Source organism: Vidua chalybeata, chromosome 3 (assembly GCF_026979565.1).
Source record: "Vidua chalybeata isolate OUT-0048 chromosome 3, bVidCha1 merged haplotype, whole genome shotgun sequence".
In the NCBI taxonomy this organism is placed as follows: domain Eukaryota; kingdom Metazoa; phylum Chordata; class Aves; order Passeriformes; family Viduidae; genus Vidua; species Vidua chalybeata.
The window spans coordinates 53459660-53479623 of NC_071532.1; the positions used below are offsets into that span (position 1 = coordinate 53459660).

General features: G+C 39.0%; 1 protein-coding gene across 3 annotated transcripts in view; it reads right to left on the reverse strand.

Annotated features, from left to right (window-relative positions):
• The window catches only part of ARID1B (AT-rich interaction domain 1B), a 326328-nt gene that overhangs the window by 244211 nt on the left and 62153 nt on the right, over window positions 1-19964 (reverse strand). For all 3 annotated transcript variants that reach the window (XM_053937249.1, XM_053937248.1, XM_053937250.1), the window contains exon 3: window positions 377-523. In XM_053937249.1, coding sequence (XP_053793224.1) covers window positions 377-523 — 147 coding nt within the window. The remainder of the gene's footprint in view (window positions 1-376; window positions 524-19964) is intronic.

A 19964-nucleotide genomic window follows, 5' to 3' on the forward strand; every position in this document is an offset into this window, starting at 1 on the left:
TGTCTTGTGAGGAAACAACAACACAAAAGCAAGGAAAAACTCCAGCATCCACTGACATCTCATCAAGAAGTTGTTACATTGTTTTTAAAAGCACAGATGCTGGGACATTCACACTGGCTTTACTCTAAAGATGTGGTACGACATAAAGTCTGAAAATGTGTGCAGATGTATTAGTGCATATATCCTGAAGACCGTTCAGAAAGATGTGGTCTGATTCCATGTTTATTTAATTTTGGTCAATTTATTGTTTAATTATTGCTATTTAATTAGCACTGTTCCCTCGAAAATATGAGGTGTGAGTTTTGCTCATTGCTCACGGGTTCCTTTTACACTTCCAGCCCCAGAGTGCCTGTCAGTAGAGAAGGACAGTGCTTACCTGCTGAGCCTGGTACCTCTGCTGGGCCTGCGACAGATACTGTGCCTGGGGTGGCAGGTGCTGGGGCTGCGGCTGCTGGTTGTAGTACGGCTGCTGGCCCTGCTGGCAGTAGCCACTTACACCTTGCTGACCATACTGAGGTGGGATCTGTTGGAAGAGCCAAGCAAAGCAAATTCATGAGTGGAAGCAGGACATGAAATCAAGCTGTGTCCCACCCGCATGGCAACCTCAGCAGAAGTGATATTCTCAGCTATACACCTGACCCAGCGGTCTGACCCCTTCACTCAGCAGTTAATGGGAGCCCTTAGATCCTCTTGCCTTAGCAGAAGGAGTAAGCCCAAGTGCTCTGCATAGTTACTCTTTCCAGGGGAGCTTCTAGGGAAAATGCTATGCTTCTGAACATCACGGTTCTGTAATGCCCATCCTTAAAACACAGCAGTTATTTGAAATATTTGCTCTTACGGGCACACTAGTGAGGCAAATCAACAGAGGAATCATTCTAATGTGCTGACCCAAAAGTTGAATTGTGGAAAGAAGGCACAACTACTCTTTTTTACTTAATGTTTTGCCCACAATCCTTAGGGTGTTATTGTTTGCATTTAAGCCTTACAGGAAAGTCTTGGGGTTTGACAAGATTTTGGTTTTGTCAAGTTCAATCTCTCTTAGTTTTCTCCCCCTACTAAAATATACTTTTTAAAAAAATAACAACAAAACAAAATAACACCAGTTGGAACATGTAGTATGTACTGAGAACCTGCACACACTGAAAATCTATTAGAACCAAAACCAAGTCAATTACAGTGTCAGAGAAATTTTCTGCATTGATTTAGTGTGTAAGCCTTGTATCAATAGACACTGACATTTTCTCGAGGTATTTGAAAGAGCACACTTCCAATGGACTCCTGATATTGTGCCCAGATTTCCTTGATTTTAGGTACCCATACTTTTCCCCAAATTTTAGTACCATTTCAGATGCAGCACATGACTTCTCTGTTCTAGAATGGAGCTCCCATTGGTCCTGCACATCCCCACCCTAAGCAAGTGTCTCAAATACCTGAGCACATCCGAAATGCTTTGATCTCTGAACTATTCCCACTGAGTTTCTCATACAACGATAAGTCTGTTTATTCAACAAGCAAACACTGTTCTACCTAAAGTTAATTCACAATATTCATTCAACAGTATTTGCTAGGTAATAATAATAATAGTAATAATAGTACAACATTAAATTTAAACACCTGCTTAGGCTGTTTTTGTTATCGCAACTTGATCTGCTCCTATTACTTCTGCCAGAAATTGGTAGTCCTACCTCTTGGTTACTCCTAAGGTCAGCACTGTAACCCCACTCCTGCACTTGCTCTCTTTGCCTTTGCTCCCATTTCCTTTCCCATCATTTCACAGGCAGTTGAATGTTTCTGTGACCAAAGCAACCCTTTCTGACAAATACCCTCTCCCCAGTGATGCATAAATGAGGCCTTTATAATGCAAACTAAAAAGGGTGGGTTGGAATATCATCAGGCAAACAGACAGCTGGAGTCTGGGATCTGACAGAAGACCACACGGTGATTTGCCCATCATCTGCAAAGGTCACAGAGCCTGGACTGGTTCCTGTGAAATACTGAGGAGAAACCTATGCTGTGGTCCATCTGGGTTCCAGTTACACCAGGAAGAAAAGGAAGATACCAAGACAGCAAAATATGGGCAGCTAGAAAGAAAGAAAGAAAGAAAAAAAAAAAAAAAAAAGAGAGAGAACTTGAATGCCCAATTGACCAGATGGTAACAAAGCAAAAGATCAGATGCATGAGCAACCAGAATATTTCTAGAATAAAGATACTTGTACAGGAGAGCTGGAGTTCAACTGAACATAGGAGCCAGGTCACTGGCACATAAAGCACAAGAAAATGAAATTTTAAAATGAAGAGGGGATTAGAAGAACACATGGTTAAAAAGCATGGTATTGCTATGTCAAATGAAGACATGGAGATTCTGGGACATCAAGTGAAGATGCTGAGAAGAATCAAAGAATGAAAAATGGACATGCAGTGATTGCAGAGTAAATAGAGTGGCAATAAGAAATTCTAACAATACATGGACTTCTACACAAAGAGGGGTGGACTGGATCACTGGAACATCATATAGCAAACAAAGGCACGAATAGTAATTATATAAAAAATACGGCAGAAAGGAAAAAATTTGTGGGGTGATTAGTAGGCATCTTCCTAGGATACAAATTCAGGGAGAAGACAGCTGATAACGAAGTAATATTATATGCTACATAGTATTTAAAAACTAATCAAAATAAAACTCCACCTCACCAAGCAGCAGAGGTCTGGAGCTTGGTCAGATAAAGACGATTGAGTGCTGGAACCACCATGCATGACCAGATTACAACGCTGACAGCAGCACACTAGCAAGATCAGCAAAAGGCACACCACAAGATTGATTAGGGGGAGATTTCAACTCCTCCCAGACAGACTGAGTAAGCAGACTACAAAGCTGAGACCACAGTATCAGATAACTCTCAAAGGTTGTTCCATGGAACTGCTGGTTATGGAACCTGCATGAGGAGCCACTGCCTTTGGCTCAGTCCAGAGCAGCAAGAATCATCTACTACTGCATCCTGCAGCTGCAGAACCACTGTGCATCAGTGACCATAAAGGAGTTAAATTGAGCATCCCTACAGGAACAATCAAACCCAAGGAATCTCCTACTGTCGCGCTTAACTTCAAAAAGTGTAACTACACAAAAAATGAGAAAAGCTTGTTAAAAGGAATCTCAGACAGCTATGAGAAATGAAATCTGACTGGCAGCATCAAAGCTGTTTAACAATAACCACATGGAAAGCACAGAAACAATATTCACCACCCATTCAGAAATATTTGATAAGAGCAAAGGGACACCAGCAAGGCTCACTGCAGCTTTCTAGAGGCAAAAAGGCAATCCCCTTCAATAAGCCAGCGCCAGGTCCAAATGAGTAAAACCAGAAAAGACCGTAAACTCTGCCACTTCAAATATAATAAGACAGGCCAGAAAGAACTGTTGGAACAGCTAGAAAAGGGAAATCAAATGAGTAATGATTTATTTCTTCAAACACATCAGAAGTAGGAGGTCTGCCAGAGTCTGAAATGACAAATGATGATGAAGGTATAAGGGGAGATAGAGAGCACAACACCATCACAGAGAAGCTTAACAAAATCTTTGGCTCTAGTGTGTACTGTGGAAAAATCTTGGAGTGTTCCCATGCTGGAGTCCTTTATGAGGGACTTGATAAATATCTCTGAATCTGATAGAACTTTTCATGGAATAAAGTGACAAATGAACAGTCAGAAGTGGCTAGGGACCATAAAGTATCACTCCAGAGGTCTAATCAAATTTAAAAAGCTGAATTACTAATGACCATATACAGCCTCTAAATTGGAGCTGCCGTGGTGTGTGAGAATTGCAGTATGGCTGAAAAAGAATAGTCAGAGATTTGAGTAATTTAAGACTATGTAACGCTGATGACTGTTCTGGATAAATCAAGACAGAGAAGAATGAAGATGAGATTTAGGAAACATCAACACAGCAAAAGAAAATCACTCTCTACTGACTTCTTGGACTTACTAGGAAGGGTCAGACAAAAAGGTTCAGGGAAATACAACAAGAATCATCATAGGTATAGAACAGTTTCTATAAAAAGCACCTATAATCCTTTGAGGATGGAAAAGACACCAGGAAGTAGGAACATGGTGGAAAGCTACAAAAGCATCTTGTCCAACAATTAGGATGCATTCAATAGCAGAAGCAAATTTCAAAACAAGAGGGAAACAGGTTTTCTAGTCACAGAGGTAGCAGATGTTTAGAACTCCTTGCCAAATTGATGTTTTGAAAGCTGAAAGTTTACGTGGGCTCAAGCAAAGACTGGACAAGTTCACAAAAGAGACATCCTCTGAGGGTTACCAAATTTATAGAGCCACATCTGGCTCAGGAAGTCCCTGAAGTGAAAATAGCTGGAGGCTTGAAAAGTACTGGGGGAAGTACCACATGCTTGCTTTGTTCTGACTCTCCTCCAGGCATCCAATTAAAGCCTCCACTGGAGGCAGGATATACAGGGCTGCATGAATCCTTGATCTGCCCTGATAGAGCCATGACTTTCTTCTCAACCCTTTTCAAAAGATAGTCGAGTCTCCGGAGAAGACAATGAAACTTTGCTCTGCAAGATACTTAGTAACAAATGTAAGCAACCTGAAGAGGCAATAACACCTTGACTGCCAAAGCTCTGAGATTGCTCCATTTTCTTAAATATTTCCCCAAGCAATCTGCTTTCAGACACTGGTTTCAGAAAGCGTACCAGGCAATTCTTCTGATCTTATATATCAGTTACTTACATTAGAATTTTCCTCCATATCCTCCCAATTCAAACTGTTTTAGAAAAATAACCAAACACCACCACCTAAAATACAATAACAATCATAATGCTACATATATGTTTGGATGCTGTTCTCTTCAGTGCAGAGACTCATCACCACTGCTTTAGCAGAACACTCCATATAATGGCTGTGGCTATTTAAATAAATAACAAACAACAACATGCAAATTAATCCTGCTTTACTGATGGGAATCACAAGATACTGCTTATGGACAAATGTTTATTAAACAGCATACAAAAAAAAAAAAAAAAAAAAGGTTAATTAAAATCTCCCCAGAACAAAACAAATCTAAAGCCAATTACTTACAATGCTTGGAGTGAATGACCCAAGCATCCTCTTTCTTCATAAAATAAACCCTCCCTCCCCTTCTCCCTCAGACTCGTATTTTTTGTGGCCACACAACGCAGGAGACAAGAATTTAGCAAACTTCATCATGCCTGTGGTAGTGCAGACGTTCTGGGGACAGCTGAAGAGAGAACAGACCTGAATTTGAATCTATTTCTAGGCAAGCACAGAAACTGTAATAATTACTTTGGACTACTATCTGACTTGCACAGTATAAACAGCATTATTCTGGGAGAAGTATGACTGACCATAACTGATTACACCACTCTGAACACAAACAAAGGAAAGATCAGAATAGAAGGAACAAAATTGGCAGCCAAAATGAAGAGATGGGGAAAATCCAACTAAACCTATAACTTAGCCCATTATCTTTAATTCTTGTTTGAATAAGAGACCTGGTGGCAGGCATTCTTTTTCCAGGTAATACCTTGATAGAAATGGAAGTTTCAAGCAATTTTTGCATGCGCAATCCATGACTGATGTCAAAGAAGAAGGCTCATTAGACAGCATTAGAGTCATTATAATAATTTTTAAAATTAAAATGTAACAGAATTAGTGTGTTAGCATAGGTACACTAATAGTACTAGCAATATGCAGCTACTGTCCTTTTACAGCATCCTGATGGCTAAATCCAGTCAATAATGGAAGAAGCTTTTCATAGTCCCTATCACAAAAAGCTCTGCGAAGTCGCTCTGCGATCCACCCAAACACATCAGATACCATGACATGCTCACTACAGGGGAAGAGTCCTGGCTACATCCCTGCTTCTCCCTGAAATCTACTGGGTGCCCAAAAAGTGAGGCATGATATTGGATATCCATTTCCCTGGATGACACTTGTGGAAGGCAAGAACACAACCTGGTAGCTGTGGACCACAGCTGGGGAAAACAGGTCTGTCTGACCTGATCCGCATTAAGCCCGGCTTACAGACAGAAGAAAAACTGAACTTCAGGGGCAGGGGTGCCACTCAGAAGAAAGGATGGCACTACCTGGTTCTACAGTGGCACTACAGTGGCCAACTTTGCTGAGGAACAGTGAGATAGAATATTGTGAAACAAGTACCATCCTGAGTAATATAATCATCAGTAACATTCCACTTTCTTAGCATCTGTAACACTGTAATTACATAGAAATTAGAATTTAAAAATGTATAGTGAGGGGTATTCTCAGAAAAATAAAACCCTACTACCTGGGTACTTTACACTAGGAGTAAAACAGCACATTCCTTCACTTTACAAAAGGCTACAGTGTTTAATTCTAATTATTTTAATTTTACAGTGATCAATTCAGTTATAACTATAAAGAAAGATGTCACTCAGTTCCTATCAAACATTCAAATAAAACACTTGTGATTTCCGAAACAACTTCTGCTTCAGTTTTAGGTTTCCAAAGTCAGACCTCTGCCAAACCCTAAGTATTTTCCTCCAAACATTCAAACCATGCACTTCTCCATACTTACCAAGAGAAAGCTGTAATAGGAAACTAACTCCCTGACTTTCACACACTTAACAAAAAAGTCTGTTTCATATCAAAAACTTTCAAATTCACATAATCCCAGGTCTTCCTCTGTATGCTTAGCTGAATTATAGGAAGGAGAAAAATATAATATGCTTATACAGCATAAGGAAATCCTCTGGCACATGTTCAGTAGAATATTCTGTCACAGTTAGGGCAGCATGGTCTCCTGTCTCAAATCAACATGTTCAACCCCAGCATGCTTGTGCACACAATCTTAATGAAGGCTAAAAATCCTTCTCACTGAATGACAAAAAAGGAAAAACTCTAAGAGGAAACCAAGTAGAAAGCTGGGTGTTAATGTCAAGGCTATTAATCAGAGGTAGATCTGAAATCCTGATGCTACGGCATTTTATTCATACATTCTATAAATTCTATTACTTCTTATCACTTAGCTTTGACCTTTTGACAATACATTGGTCGCAACGTTCACCTGTGTTACTGTCTTTCCTACACTGCTTGCCTTTACACTGAAGTATGAACTTTAACATCTTATTAAGAGCCTTTAAAATATTAACACTAGGCCTGATACTGGTCCACCCTGTGACCCAGAGCATGGAAGCAAAGGCATAAAAAGCATGTTTCTGTGTCGCAGAACAATAATCCCCATTCCAAAACTTGCAAGGTAGTGGATTTTGCAGAGTCATTAAATGCATGCCTATGTTGAAGACTGCAGTGCAGCACACAGATCTGCAAACTAACTCAGATACTGGCAGGAGCCTACACCAAAAGCTGTGCTCAGCTAATTTTCCGTGCTCCACAGAAGGGTGAATTAGGTCAAAGGGAGATCCACGCTCTTGTAGCCAGACTGCTTCTTGTACACAAGCCAGTTCATTAAAAAAGGTAGCTTAACTGTCTTCACAAGACACTGCAGTCTGCCAGTCTGCAATGCAGTCATACCCAGTGCTACAGAAAGGACAGGACTTACACACATGCCTGTAATCCTCTTTTCCCCAAAAAGTACACGGCAGCACAACTACACCACTTGTCAGTGCAATGTATACGGCATCACATATGTACCTGTCATAAGGTGCTCTCTACATACTGCCTTTTACTCTAGCTTAAATCAAAACAAGAGCTAACCAAGTATTAATACAGGCAATTTTCCTCTCCTAGAAAAGCCCCAAACCAACCTACCAAAAAAAAAAAAAGTGTAAGAAATCTTCTAAGATTACATGATTAAGGAACTCTCCAGTCAGAAAATACAGATGTTAAAGTTCCAAAAGCAACATTAACTGAGCCATGTTACACATATATAGCACCTTCTCTTTCTGATTTATGTTGTCAAAGGCATTTCATAAAATACAGAGGATGTGAAATGTGGCTTAGTTACTGTGGCTGCTAGAATCTTATCATTTATGTTTTCTGACTTCTCAGCTGCGCAACCTTCACATCTTATTAACATAGTTTTTTGCATAGATTGTAGTATGGAATAGTACTTATGTTTTATGTATTGACATATTTTTGATGTACAGAGATTTTGAATAAGTTTGCTATTCTTCATGATGAGAGCCAAATAAATAAAGACTACTGCCACAAAATAGTCAATCATTTATACGGGAAAGCAATATCTCTCCTTCCAAAAAAGAACACTTTGATTCCCCTGTCAGAAATTGATGAAAACTACCTCTGCTGTAAATGCTAAATCTATGCCAATATCACAACCAACTCCCACTCCCACCTTCCCCTAAAAACAACAAACAAACAAAAATTAAAAATTTGCATGTTTCAGGTGAGCTAAAATTAGTTTCAAGGGAGAGGTAAACAGCTGAGTCTACAAATAAAAGGAAGAATCTTTTCCTACAATAGTGTTGATTTGCACAGTGCATTACAGCTTGAATTAATGCAACATTTGGTCCATTCTGCAAGTTAGGGATGAAAATATGATAATCTCCAGTAAGAGATTTCCACATTGCTGTATCTATGCTCTCAGACCAACACTATAGAGAAGACTAAAAATTTGCAACAGAATTGTTTTTAGAAGTGCTATTTTGATACACTGCATTACAAATAGAGAGAAATCATAGTGCCTACACACACACTCTCTCAAGTGATGAGTCAGGTAAGATAGCTATTCTTATACTCTGCCTTCCTTCCTTTTTTTAAAAAAAAAGTGATCAAAAGAATTAAAAGGGATCATGTAATCTGCTGAAGTAATAGGTTTCCACTTTACAAACCAACATAAGGAAAAGCACATCACAACTGTCTCAACCTGATCTCTGGTGTTTCTAATGATTGTGGCTTCAGTAAAAACCTTGTAGGAAACCCCACCTCTTGCTGTGTGAGTAGCACGAAATTCACCTAGGAAATGCCAGCCATTACAGAAAAATGCAAAAGCCTATATTTAACTAATTTTTAATCATATAACAAATAATTTATTACAGGGCACTTCTTGAGCATCCATGAGTGGAATAAATAGTGATATTTGATCCCCAAATCCTCTAGTTGCCATTTATTTTCCAGGAAATTTGTAACAATTTTGACCACTATTTCTTAAATGGTGATTAAAATAAGATATGGTCAAAAAAATACAGAGAAACATATTTCTTCAGACAAATTCTGTAATGCCATTCAAACCTTCTAAAGCAGGGAACACAAATGAGAGGTATGGGTTGAATTTGAATAGCAGGTAATCCCGTCGCATGAATAATCCTCCAGTTTTATGCCTTTATACACAGAGAGACCCCTAACACTTAACTACTGGAGACTGAAAAATCCCTCAGTAAAATAGCTTTCACTCTACATTTCTTCTGGCACATAGTCTTGAAAGGAGGAAAAATTGCAAACATTCTTTAATCTCAGTAGTGAGAAAAGGCAGAATGTGCACACACCCTGTTTATCACTGCTTCCCTTGCATCTTGCACACCCTTGAGTTTTCTTTCTTTTTTCCAGTTTTTCGAGAGAAAAGGGTGCTTTTTAATTAATTCATGCTCTCCTCCAAAGATACCAATCTTGATGAATACTGTCTTTACCATTCCTAAACTCAATGGCTTTCAGAACTAAATAATTTGAGATCATTCAGAGCTCTTCACCATATCTCTTAAAACAGCAGAAGAAGAATATAAAAGATCTTCCACAGGGAGGAATGCCATGCAGTCTTAAGCAAGCTAAGCTTTTCTCTTCTTTCCATCTAAATTTGTCCAGTTCCACAAAGGGCTTCACAGACCCTTCCAGTGCACACCCTCTTTCCCTGACAGCTGCTTTTCTTCCTTTATTGCTATCCTGCACTTATGGAAGGACAACCCAGGCACCAATATACAGTGGAGGCCACCCAGCTGGAAAACACCTTGGCAGAGAAGGACCTGAAGGTCCTGGTGGACACTAAGGTGAACATGAGCCAGCAATGTGCCCTTCCCACAAAGACAGCTAATAGTATCCTGGGCTGCAATAGACAAAGCACTGAGAGCAGGTCCAGAGAGGTGCTTCCGCTCTACTCTGGAGGACTCTGTCCAGCTCTGGGCTCCCCAGTACAAAGGAGACATGGACATTTTGGAGAGAGTTCAACAAAGGGCCACAAAGATGATTAAATGCATCTGTACTGTGAAGAAGGGTAAGAGAGCTGGGACTGTTCAGCTCGGAGAAGAGAGGGCTCCAGGGAGACCGAATAGCAGTCTGCCAGTACGTAAAGGGACTCTAAAAGAGAGCTGCAGAGGGCTTTTGTACAATGGCATGTAGTGACAGGATAACAGGGTATGGCTTCAAACTGAAAGAAGGCAGGTCTAGATTAGGTATCAGGAAGGAATTCTTTACTTTGAGGATGGTGAAGCACTGGAACAGGTTGCCCAGAGAATTTGTGGATGCTCCATCCCTGGAAGTGTTGAATGGGGCTTTGAGCAACCTGGTCTGATGGAAGGTGTCCCTGCCCACGGCAGGGTGGTTGGAATTTGATGATCTTTAATATGATGCTATACTTCAGCTTAGCAGTGTCTTAGTACAAAGTTTTCTGCCAAGGGCTGCACCCTGGTCTTCAACAGAGAACCCCTCTGGCTTTGGCCCAGATACCTTTGACAATGTCACCACTTTTGAGTTAACCCCCACAAACAGCAGACCAGCAAGTCATCTTCTGTTTCAATCCTTCATTGTGCTATGGGATATCACCCTTTTAATCAAGAAAAACTTGCAATGACAGAACAGATTTACAGCTCTTTGTGTTCACATTATAGATTTGAATCCCTAAGTTGTGTCCACAGCACAGGAGGTCAGTCAACACACAAAGAAAAAGGGATGACCTCCAATATCTATCATTTAGGTTCAGCAATATCTGTCGTAAATCTAGTCATTTGTACAGTCCAAATTCTACTAGTTTCTTCTATTATAGCAGGATCAAAATCACGCTTTTCATCTGGACACTAAAAATTCCCCACAGCAAGGAATCCTGAGGCAAAGAGAATGACTGGCTGAACTAACGGTAAGAAAATTTGATTACATCTCTACCCATCCAAGATAATTTATTATCCTGCAGCATAGCATTAACTGCCTAAGATCAGGATCCCATTCCTACGGCACAGTTCCTCAATATTCTTTTGAGGGTACTTCTGCTTGGTTAGAAAAACAAGAAATACAGAGCTACTCCTATCAGAAACCCTTCTTCTTTAGATGAATTTGACCAAAGCGTACTACCAATAAAATCAAAACCAACCAGCCAAAACAATTTGTAAAAAAGGGAAGATGTAAATCTTTTCTGTGATGGCTTTTCTTTCCTTTTTCCTACTGGGAACCGATAAAAACCAAGTCAGCCTCTTAAATAGGAGTTCTTACATAACAGCTGTGATTTTAAATATTCCTGCAAGTATTTTTAAAAGAAAACTTTCAAATCATTCCTTGTAGATGCAGAGTTCAGATTATTTGATTTATTCCATTTCTATTATTTAATTTGACCTATTACTTAGCACTGGAAAACATCAAAAGAACCCTGACAGAAACATCAAAGACATCTATCTTATAAATTCATAGCTGAAACTATATAGCACATCATAATTTTAAAAATAATTACAGTTTTATTATACTCAAAATAAGATGATTATTGTAAATTATTCCTCATATCAGTTTCCACAAGTAAGTTTTAGAAACATCTGCTAAATATAAGTATCTGGATACAGTTAATCCAATTCATGTAACATTATATTCAAAATGCAACAGAAAAACAAACAAGAACCTTTAACGTCCTACGATCACTTATCAAAAATTCCCTGTTTTGCTTAATTGAAAATAGCCAACTTAAAACCTATGAAGAATCAATCACCAAATTCATACATTCATTCTACAAAACTACTAGAATTTTTTAAAATTAATATTGCAACTAAATTTAACTCAAATATTGTGTTCCATCTGTTAATGTTCATAATACCTACTACTCTTTCAAAGCATCCAAGCATCTCCAGTATATCCACGCATGGCTCCTTCCTTTCTGGAAAGCTCAAGCCCCCCTTCCCCAGGTCTGGATATTTTGGGCTATTATCCTGAACACCTATTTTGTTTAAACATTCACAAAACATATTCTTACACTCACAAGAAAATGCTTCCTTCTCATTTATGTCCAGACTGAAGTAATATCTATATGTACACAAAATTAACACACAAGTGTATAATTGTAGTTTTATGCTCAAGTGCCCCAATTATGCACTTTGAAACACTTTAAAGGATCCATGAGGAACATTCAATACCTCCAAACTGTAAAGTCTTGAGGAGTGTCTTTTGACAAGACAGCTGCATTATGGAGAAATCTTTCAGCTACAAACAAAGCAAGCAATCAGCCTCGGGGTTTTTTTCCTCTAGGATACTCCAGCTGTAAAGAATGGTGGGACCTATCTGGTGCAGTGCATTTTGCCACAACTTAGAGACAAGTGGGAAACTGAACAGTCTGTTTTGATTTTGTGTTATATGTCCCAGGTAAGCACAAAAGGCCCAGCCTCCAGATTGTTTGAAAAGGTGATTAAGGAAAAGTGATTAAGAATGTTTGCAACAGACAAGCGAGGACCCTACACCTTCCTCACTTCAGCCCCATGTCAACGGCAACTCCCCACACACACACTTGGTGAACATTCATCCTCTCCTTTTGCTCTTCTTACAAAACACTTTCAAGAAGCAGTTTGTTCAGAAAGAGAGTGCAGGAGGTGACTGTCATCAGTTTTTTGTTACATAAATAAATTTCTCTGCACATGTGGTAAAGAAGGGAAATCTGTGTTAGCCCATCTGACTTTGCACTGAAATGGGTTACAGGTGCTCACACAATGCATTACACTCTTTCACTCAGACTGGTGATAAACTTGCCATATCCTTCATGTTACAGTTTATGAGAACCACTGGTGGTGTTCGTGGCAGGGGGTAAGTGGGGGGATGTCCCAGCAAGCACAAAAGAAAAGAAGACAAACTTGTTTCACATGACAAACACATACCAAGTTCTTAATAAATAATAGGTGAGGAATTCATGAGTGGTGAAAACAGCGTAAGAAGAGGGTAGACAATTCATTACATTTAAAAACATACTAAGTAAAGGGCTTCAGGCTGACTCAAAGATGCTTAAGTGGTGAGGCCATGTTAGCAAATGTTTTTCTCAGTAAAACCAAGACACAGTAACTTACATTGAGAAAATACAATGCTCTGTGCAATTCATATGGGATTTAGGATCAGGTGTCAGGGGCATGCAGCCACTGTTTGTTGACTATCAGCAAAGAGATAAGATGAGCCTATTTGTGAGCTCAAAGAGCGATCACAGGTACCAAGCAGAATGAGACAAAATTCTAGCTGCTGTTGCAGTTCTTTAGAAGGGTCAACAGAATGCCAAGTTCTTCCAAGGGTGATGGAAAAACCACAAGTTTTCAGGAAGGTGCCCTTAAAAGCTGTTCTAGAAAATACATGCTATGCAGAAATGCTCCCAAACCACTCATCCAATGCACTGTGTGGGTTCCTGTCTCACAGCTGCCCAGTGCCCACCTCCGCGAGCTGAGGAGCTGTGGAAAGAAGAGGTCTCCTGACAGCAGGCACCGTGAAAGACTAAGTGCAGGTTGATCACGTTTTGGATAATGCTCCAGAGGCAAAAGCACCAAGACAACTGGTCTACAGCTGCAAGCTGATCTGTCTGCTGCCACAGAAGCTCCACTACTTTACCCAACCTGTCAGTTCTCCCCGACTCTCTGCCAAGGGTTCTGCCACACTCAAATGGCAGAAAGACAACGGGCAACCTTCTGCTGTCTTAGCAGACCAAAACAATTCAGCATGGTCAGATGAACCCAGCAGTGACAAGAGGTAAGTGGCACTTCATGCACCAGCTGGGTTGGCTTTGGCTGCTGTTGAACTGCAGATTCTTTGCGTTTGATTTTCCGTGGCTCTCCTCATCTCATGAATCCAAATCCACAATTCTCACTTTCCAAAAAAGCATCCCATGTGCAAAGTAACAACTTCCAACTCTCCATGTAGAGCCCTTCTAAGGGAGAGGTGTCATGAGAAACCTGCTGCACTACCAAGTGAATCTACAAAAGAAGCCTCTACTTGACTTTCAGGGAGGACACCGGGTTTTCACACGTCCTCAAACTCAAGACACTCAAATTCTGTCATAAAATTTAATCCACTTTAAGCAGAAAATAATTCATTGCTGCTCTCAGCTAGAGTGACAGCCAAAGGAAAGTAGTGATACAGGGAGGAGGATATACACCCAATTCTCTCTCCCTTCCAGAAGCAAAAACATATAATGAATTTTAGGGACATTCTTAGCATGAAAATAATGGGTAATGCTCATTTAGATTAGTTCTTGAATATTATTAGGGCAATGATCACTTATCTATATTGGTAGTTAGGTATTTTAACCTCCTGTTTGGTTTGGCAAATCCTCCTCTGTGTACCAGTTGTACTTCAGCTACAGCATTGTTCAGGCATGAACTTCTATGATCAAACTAAGCTTCTGATTTTGTCGTTGCATAACTATTTAAAATATTTCAAACAATAGGTCAGTATTTCTCAGAAGCTGTATATACCTTCCAGAGCACAGAGTTCACATGTTCTGGAGGCTTTTTGATTTGAAAACCAGGTATTATCATTACTTAATTGGCTCTGAATAATATAAAAAAAATTTTTGGAGTGTATAAAACTAGGGAGAAAAGCTTAGGAAGCAGCACTGTCTGCTTTGGAGGGAGTACTTACCCATCTGCCCTTCTGGCCAGAGGTTTAATAGATTTCTATTTTTATAAAGGACATAAGGGGAGGGGGTGGCTCCATCAGTTTCCTACAGAAACCCAGCTGCCAAACTGGATGTGCCAAAGGGGAATTTTAGGGAATTTTAAAGAGATAACCTCTGCTGAGACTGCAATGTCAGCTTTGTAACCTCATGACTGGAACATGTGCAGTGAATGCTGGATTGAAAAAGCTGTGCTATGGGAGTTAGAAGAAAGAAAAGGAGAAAACAGGAACAGCACTAACTGGGATTATTACTCTGTGATGAGAAGAAGACTGGAGCTAAAAAACACTGTTAGTTCACTGTGAAAAAATACATCTATAGAGTAAACTCACTTTGATTTGAGTATTTATTGATAACCTCTGTGCACTTCCCTTCTCCCAGCCCTAATATGGTCTCTGCATTTTATGCTGATTCTGTTGTTCCATTTAGCAGGTCACTTGCAGCATATTTTAAATAACACATGGACCCAAACTGACCTCTGGTTTAAACATTCAGCACAGAAATTGCAGGGTAGGGGTTGAGCAGAGAAGAGGAATGGGAGAAGAACAGGAGCACTGCCAATTAAAAGCAACCAATAAATAAATTTTTTAGAAAATTAAACAATTGGTGCTTTTTCGATATAGTCCTTCAGCTTCTACTCAGCTTTTCTTGCATGTTGAGACAAAACTAAATTAAATCTTCTTACTTCAAATTATCAAAACTTTTTAAAAATTTATTTTACAGGAAATAGATAAAGAACTATGGCAAGTACTGCTATTTACTCACCAAGATCAGAATGTTTGAAGAAATTTAGTATGCTAAAGAAGCTGTAAAACATTTGTGATTCTAAACTGAGATCAACATTCAAAACAGTAAGGAGAGGCAAAAAACCCACACTAATAGAATAGCCACAAATACCTTCAAAGGTCTATAAATATCTATTATCAACTCTTACTTTGGGATTATAAAGGTGAAATTAGTGATTTGCACTCAGACAAGTAAATTTCTATACAAAATTACAGAAAGGGAAGTCTCTTATGGGTAGGACCCCATTACAAAACACTTCTGATGTCCACCTGGTATCTTCTGCTCTTCACATATTGCAGTGTGCTTGCAGAACCATCCCTTTTGCTACATTTAAAATAGATGAGAAAAGATGATGTCATCACATTTCACCTAGAAGAGAAGCAGTAATAAATACCCTTTTGCAGTGAAAGCAGGAATGCTTTATGATAAAATATAACAGCTCTTTAAAAAGAAACATTTCAAAGTAACAGGAATGTTAGAAAGGTAAAATAAATTAATAGCCTATGTTGTTAAAAACTATCTACAAATCTTTATAATCCAATTCTCTCAACAGCTTCCATATGTGGTGAATGTCATTAAATTATCAATCTAATACAGAAATCAGTCTTCAAACTTGAAGATATATATCCCATTTAGCCTAATATTTGGGAGTTTTAGAAAACATTTTTTTTCACATTCTGGGTTACTGATGGGGTTTGGAGAGTCTTGCCTTCTTTTCTTTTAAGGGAAACTGTCAACTGTGAACCCTTAAAAAAACAGCTACAACATCACACCATAAGGCATACGCTAATATATGTTATCTTTAACTAAATGCTAGCTTGCTTCACTAGTGTTTGTTCTTCTTTCTGGGCAGCACTTCATTGAGGATCTGCTCCCTTGAGGAAACAGCTGCTTCAGTGCAATGTATCTCAACATCTCTGCAGAAGAAAAGGCATGTAATCAAATAATTAGCAACCAGTGTAACCATTCTGTGCATCAGAAACAAAAACCTAGACAAGCACCTCTCTTTAAAAACACTGCCTCCTCCATTGCCTCATCTGAAAATAATATTATTTACTCTTCAAGTCAAAAAGAAAACAACTTGTTACATTGCAAGTGGCTTTTCCATTGCCTTTCAGCAAGAAAAGCTTTGCCAAGTAGGAAGATTTTTGCTCTCTCAGAAAAAAAGTATTTCTATGATGTACTGTAAATCTTTACCTCCCTCAATTGGGAGGTAGGTTTTTATGCCTTTCAAAATTTATTATGTCTACTTGACTGTGCTTTCCTAAAGATCCCTTTCAGCTTCTGTTCCAAGTAGCAAGTGAAAATTCTCTCAAGTGCAGTAATGTAAAAGGAGTAGGAAAGAAATTCAGCACATGAACAGGGCAGACACACAATGCAGTGCAGTGCTTTGCACAGCCCTACAAAGCACATTATGGCTCAATTCATGGAATACCCAAATTCAAAGTACTTGCTCTATGGGTCTTAAAATTTATTAAATTTGATATTATAAATAAAACCATGAAGTCAGTCCCAGGTGAAATGCTTACATTTCCAAAGAAACCCTACAAACTCAGCAAAATCTTGGGCCTCTTCTATACATCTTTCCTAACCACATCCTATTTATTTCCATTATGTGTAATTCACGTTCCAACTCTACAAACTACTATGCAATTTAAAATTTTAATTGTAAGAGTAGTGCCACGGAGCTTAACAGGGCCAATGCTACTAATGTAACCAGTGATGCACACATCAACCTATTGAACTGAGGGATTTATACTGCAATATCCCCGGGGCAAGGAATTTGGCTTTTCCTACAATTCACAAAGCAGCACATAATTTTGTTGGAAAGCAGGAAATAAAGATTTCAGTTTTAAAATTTTCCTATTGCCAGCAAGCCCAAAGAGGAGAGCAGAGAGCCCAGAAAAAGCTCTGCAATATGTCAGATTAAAAGGATCTCCACAATCTTCTGTCTCATGATGGTAGTCAGGAAAGGTTCCTTCCATACAACATGTGATAAAAGAAAGTTGTGATTAACTGGAAAACTAATCAGGAACCAATGTTTCCTGCTGCCATTCTTAGCTATCTTTTTTTAGTTTTGTCTAAAGCAAAAGACTATACTACTATTAAAAAAACCAAACACAAAACCAAAACCAGTTTAAACTACACTAACTATACCTCCATTACATTTTTCCTGCTGTTAAGCTTATTCAGTAAGTAAAAAAGGGAAAAAAATCACACACAGATGCACTACCAAATTCACCATCAGAGAAACGAGCAATCATTAGCCTAGCAATGACTCTTTCTCTGATATTTCAGTACATATACACTGCATTAGATATTCAACACTCCTTCTTCAATAGCAAATACGTCCTTCATCTGCACAAAGCGCAGTAAATTCTCTCATAAGAGTGCAGGACAACCTTGATAATTTTAATTACTGAGAAGTTTGTCTTAGGTTTCTAAACATCATCAGTAACAAGGTACATAAAGCAAGTAAGACACACAGAAATAGAAGCCAAGGCTGTTTTAGCAAAATTATATCTTATTAATACATTAGAATTGCAGGGTTTGGTTTCGTGACCAAGTACGAGCAAGTGTATTTCACTGACTTTTGTAAGATGAATTGATTATTACCATGACATTTCAACCACACACTAAAGAGAAAGGTGACACTACAGCAGAAATGTGCTATCAGTTCAGCAGCAGTGATTTACAGAAAGAGCTTTTCAAGTTTATACTAACAGGGTTATTTCATGAGCTGAAAATAGTTTTATTCCCTTATGTCAAATAACATTTACGTATCTGTAATGTGCACCATACCATAAAAAGGGAGACATGAAGAAAAACATGACTTTACAGACATGACTACCATCACACAGTATTGCTTTATAAATAATGCTGAAGTAAACACAATCTGCATATAAATAACATTTCTTATATTGACTGTTAAATACATTGGCAGAACCAAACAGCAGCAAAATGTTGCTTATGGTAAAAGTCTCTGCTTTTATTTTAAAGATATAAACAAAATATTTATTTTTGTAACCATCAAAGAAAGCAGCTGACTTTTGATTTTGTCTGTGAGGAGCACATATCTACAAATAAAGGAAGAGGAAAAAAATCCCCAACATGGTAGAGGAAGAAAAAGACACAAGTGAGGTTTCACACTATTGACAAGGCTTATAATCCAGAAAAATCTGCCATGTTAGCCAAGGCATGGCAACACAGCATTTAGGCACATAGAAGAGAAATGCTTGTAAATTCCATGGGTCCAATGAGCAGAGACACAGTTTTCATAATTTTATCATTGTGCTCCACGGCTGAGCAGCTGTCAGGCCAATGGCAAGGCACAGGTTCCCATTTGAATGACATATGGGTTCACCCAACCAGAGAGATGTTAGAGCATTAAATACCACAAACAGACAGGACAAGAATACAAAAAGCCAAATTAGCGCTTGTGCAATGGCGCGCTCAGGCAGGGACCTGCCTGCTCCAACCCAGCACCTCTGCCAGGTCCCCAGCATCGGGAAAACCGTGTCTTCCAGGTAACAGTGTCTCACCTCATAAAACTCAAAGACACGCTGAAAAATTATACTTCTAAGTATGGCGGGAAAATAAGAGAATGTGTATTTTTAAAACACTGGGAAATGTAGACTTAAGACATGTGGGGAGTGAGAAGGGAGCAGGAATTATTCTTTCCCACAGAATTTCTAAAAAAGTGCCATGGAAAATACATTTTACCTTTGTGGAAAGCTGTTCTTCAGACAGAAGTGTTTAACATGTTATATAAACATGTTATGCAGTGAAATGTAAAACACAGGGGGATTTTCATCACATTTATTGCATTTGTTAGCCAAAACATAGTAGTCTTGTAATCACCGCCACTGCTGTAGTAAAACACTTCAGTAATATTAACAAAAAAGTGCTTTCAGACAGGCTTGTCAAAGGGGAAAGAGATTATATTGAACAACTTGGACCTAAACAAAACAACAAATCCAAATAAAACCCCCAAAGAACTACAGATGAGCATGCAAAAAGAGATCATGGGGCTGATTTCAACTAGCAAATCACCATGCCTTGACATTTTCTTTTATGAAAAAACCAAACTCAAGTTACATAAATTACCAAACACTGAATAGGACACAGGTGTTCCCTCTCTGTACAATGTGATGGAGCAACACATGAACCACACACAACATCACCGGTCCACAGGAGAGATTCAGACTTCAGGGAATTGAATGGAGGAGGAACTGATGGAGGAATTGCATTAGCAATTTTCAGTCCAAGTCAAGAAGTTCCCCACGATGGCATACCACCTTTGCACAGCAGGATTTGCAAAAGCAAAGGCAAAGAGCAAGCTTTACTCAGGCTCTCTAAGAGA